Here is a 3,846-nt window from a genome sequence, read left to right on the forward strand (position 1 = left end):
CAGTTAAAAGTACTTCCATCTGATGTAGCTATCAGTCAGAATTAAATCTATCTACTTGTGAATTTTGATTTTTAGCAAATATGACTTTGGTAATAACAACAGGTATGCAGAATCCATCAGCAGTTCCATATATGCAATCAATTTGTTTCACATCAAATAACAGTAATGAATTTATTTTGAAAATGTTTTTCTCTTTATAAAATGTGTCTTGCATTGGCCATTAGACTCCTCTTCCTTTAATAAATAGTAATTTTAATATGCCTATAGAAATCAATGAGACCATCATCTGTACAAAGGACCTGATTGAAGTAGACATCCCAAGTACGTTCTTCCTGTCCAAGAATCCTCCAATACTAGTAAGTTTCTACTTTCATAATTTTAAATAAGTAAACTCCTATTAGAATAAGATATATGCCCATCAGTGTTTATGGAAACTTGTAAAACAATGTGCAGGAAAATATCTTAAAGAGAGCAAAACCCAGAGCTATCTCAGTGTGGGCTTAGCATTCATAGTAGGTACTGAATGCTAGCTGACTTCAAGGGAACTAAATGGGAGCAGATATGGCTGAAACCTTGCACAGGGGTATTCCATATGGCGCCATTTTATTACAGATCCCATTTCTTTTGGTTTTGAATATTGGATGCTTTTAAGCCTCTTGTTTCAAGTCCATAAATTAGAACACGGGTGAATATAAGAGAGATCTGGGGCAAATGGATAATGATTTCTGACACACATTAGCAGCAGCTGCAAACTACATGATAGCTTTTTCTCATACTTCTGGTTTACTTTCTGAGTTCTCTATGAATTTTTAATAGCAATAGTTACAATCTCCAGCTCCCACTCTTTATTAATGTAAATACAGTGAGCCCATGGTTTCTGTGGGGGGTTTGGCTCCAGATGTACACTCTCCACTGCGTGGTTACTGAAATATGTGGATGCTCATGTACCATTATGTACAATGGTATTGTAAAATAAAGTTCCTTAAATAAAATGGCAAAATCAAGATTTGCTTTAGAGATAGATGGATGGATGGACAGACAGACAGACAGATAGATAGATAGACAGACATATATTTTCAAGCTATGGGTGGCTGGATTTGGGGGTACAGAAACCATGGATACAAAGGGCTGACTGTACGCCAGTTCAGTTTTCCAGGCTGGCTTTAAACCTCTTGATTCAAATACAGATTCAAAGAGCAGAACTTGGGAAAGTGTGGTTGAATTACTTTCTTATTTGTTGAAGGTACAAAAAGCCCCTCTGAGGGAAAGAAGACATTCATAGCATACAATAATGCCATACTTACTAGAACATGTCCTTTGTGTTATTGGAAATGTGAAAAATCAACACATATACATGCTAATTCCACTGATTCACTGATCCACTGTGTTCTAGTTGAGACTCACAATCAGATTTAGACCAGTGGTTGGAACACTTGGCAATGCTGATCCTACAGTTCTGCAAACTGTTGTTTTAAAAGGAGAGCGTCTTTTGCACTGGATGACAGCAGTTTATAGCATTTAGAAGATCCTTTTTAAAAGGAAATTATTTTAATTATTTTGAAATCTAGAAGAGTACAAAGCCCATCTTTGTTTAAAAAACCCAAAGTGTATTGATTGTGTTTGGAGATCTTGGATCTTTAATTGTAGTTTAATGCTTTTTGAAGGCAATTCTCAAAGTCTGCTTTCATATGAAATATCACATGTAATGGCTTGGTCTGTTCAGTTATAAATATGATGATGTTGATCCTTTCATTGAAAAATAAACAATTTGAAAAAGGTGTGGGTTTTTCTTTTTGCAGATTTCCGATTTGCACCTTAATGACCCAGAATGCCAAGGCACTGAAATAGGAAACCTCTATGTGTTCAGCATAAAGACCAACTTCACAGACTGTGGAACACGAATGGTAATATACATGGAAATGTTGTGACTTTGATGTGTTTTCCTAATACATTGCATTTGTTATCCTATGCATTGTTTATTTAGCAGATGCCCTTTGAAGCAGTACAGGGCTCTAGCACAGAGCTTGTCACAACCATGTCTCTCCAGATGTTTTTGGATTGCTGTTCCCATACAGCCTCACCACTGACTATGCTTCCTAGGACAAAATGTAGACCAAAATATCTGAAGGAGCACAGTTACCCACTTTTGCTCTTATCAGTTAAGAAACTAGACCAATCAGCCTCAAACTGAAATTTGACACAATCTGAAGTTATCCATGCCACTTTGTTACTGTTAGGAATGTAAACAATATTCTCATTCATAAATATTCCCATCTTTGATAACTGACTGGGAAACTGTTAAAATTATTTTCATCTATTTCAAGATTGCTGTGTTCTCCCATGAAAAAGAAAACACCACTTTTGTTTTCAGTGGGTTTTGTAGAGAGAGAAAAAAACATTTCTGAGCCAAAACAATATTTGATGTAAGCATATTTTATACAAAAACAAATTGACTTTTGCAATTATGCAAATTAACTTTGCACTAAAGTTCAGAGAAGTAAAAAAATCACTTTTTTAAAAAAAAGCTGGATAGAACACTCATAAACTAATTCCAGGGGGTGGGCTTTTTAATTTTTTTTGTTCTTCACTAACTAATTTATTTCCTAGAAAACCTGAGACTTACTATGTTGTTGCTTTTAAATGCTTTTCAGGAGTCAGATGGTGCTTATATGATTTTTCTCAACACTATCCAGAACAAATTATCTGACACAATCACAAGAACTTTTGTCAACATTACATTTGCTTGTCGATATCCTATTAATTACATGGTACAACAGCCTAATGATGAAAACAAAATAAGTGTTGATATCAGGTAAGCCCATTCTTATTTTTCTTTCTATTGAAAGTGTTATATAGCTGGCCTAATTTAAGGGACCTGAAAAACACCTAAATCACATTGATGTAATCATTTCACCAAGTAAACTAAAGAATTACATAAGGGATGGAGAGGTGCAGGAATCCTTGGAAGACCTCCAAAAATGACCACCTTGGGATGGATGCAGCTTATAGGATTCACACAGCCCATTCCACCATAAAATCACAATGGCAATTGTATTATTTCTGCAGTTTTGTTGATATAATCTGTGCATCTCTGTGTCCTTGTTCAATAGGTCCATTATATTAAACACTGAAGATGGAAACTTCTCTGTATCCATGATGCTGTACAAAGACCAACATTTTGAAGACATGTGGACTACTATCCCTTTCCTGAGTCTGGAGGACAACATATTTGTCAGAGTTAAAATGGTATCTGTATGGTATTACCAAGATGGGAATCAAAAGACATCATTGCTAGCAAAGACAAGACAATTTTGTCCTATCAGGCAAAAGACATGATAAGAAAAGAAAAAGAAAAAAATGAATGCAGTACATTTTGAGAGTATCTACACTCATATTTTCTCACATGTATTTTGAAGATCCATAAAGTAGCTCTATCTTAGCTCCTTTTATCCCCTCCTTAGCCTCACCCAGCTGATCAATCAAACAAAAGTGTTCATTCCATCTGATTTATCCCTATCCAATCAAAACATAGGTTTTTATCTTATGATTCCGCCCTCTATATACTTGCAGCCTTTTAACTCCCTGTCATCAGTGTGTGCACCAGCAAGGATGGCTACCTTCAGTAAACACTACTGGATGTCTGCCAAGGTCATTATGAGTCATCTCTTACTCACACAAGGTGGGGTTAGAAGTGCTGGTTTCCTTATTTACATTCCAATACCATTTTGCATAGTCTGAAGTAACATCACTTTTTGCTAGAAAATATCCAAGAAAGGAGATGTAGCACTACTGCTTTACGCATCAGTCAAACACACACTGTTCTGTAATCTTTAGTTCTAGCCTGTA

General features: G+C 35.7%; 1 protein-coding gene across 1 annotated transcript; it reads left to right on the forward strand.

Moving 5' to 3' along the window:
• Positions 1-257: 257 nt before the first annotated feature.
• LOC132774954 (pancreatic secretory granule membrane major glycoprotein GP2-like) lies at positions 258-3,545 on the forward strand. The gene is made up of 4 exons (XM_060775594.2): positions 258-356; positions 1,800-1,904; positions 2,652-2,812; positions 3,111-3,545. Exons 1-4 carry the CDS (start codon positions 258-260, stop codon positions 3,334-3,336), a joined length of 591 nt encoding a protein of 196 aa, XP_060631577.2. The 3' UTR covers positions 3,337-3,545.
• Positions 3,546-3,846: the final 301 nt, after the last annotated feature.

This window comes from Anolis sagrei, chromosome 1 (assembly GCF_037176765.1).
Source record: "Anolis sagrei isolate rAnoSag1 chromosome 1, rAnoSag1.mat, whole genome shotgun sequence".
NCBI lineage: Eukaryota > Metazoa > Chordata > Lepidosauria > Squamata > Dactyloidae > Anolis > Anolis sagrei.

What these genes read in the sequence shown, in the direction of transcription:
- LOC132774954 (XM_060775594.2), top strand. Translation starts at nt 258, where the DNA reads ATGCCTATAGAAATCAATGAGACCATCATCTGTACAAAGGACCTGATT. An exon ending in CCAAGAATCCTCCAATACTA is followed by an intron (nt 357 to 1,799) that starts GTAAGTTTCTAC and finishes TTCTTTTTGCAG; the next exon opens with ATTTCCGATTTGCACCTTAA. An exon ending in AAAATAAGTGTTGATATCAG is followed by an intron (nt 2,813 to 3,110) that starts GTAAGCCCATTC and finishes CTTGTTCAATAG; the next exon opens with GTCCATTATATTAAACACTG.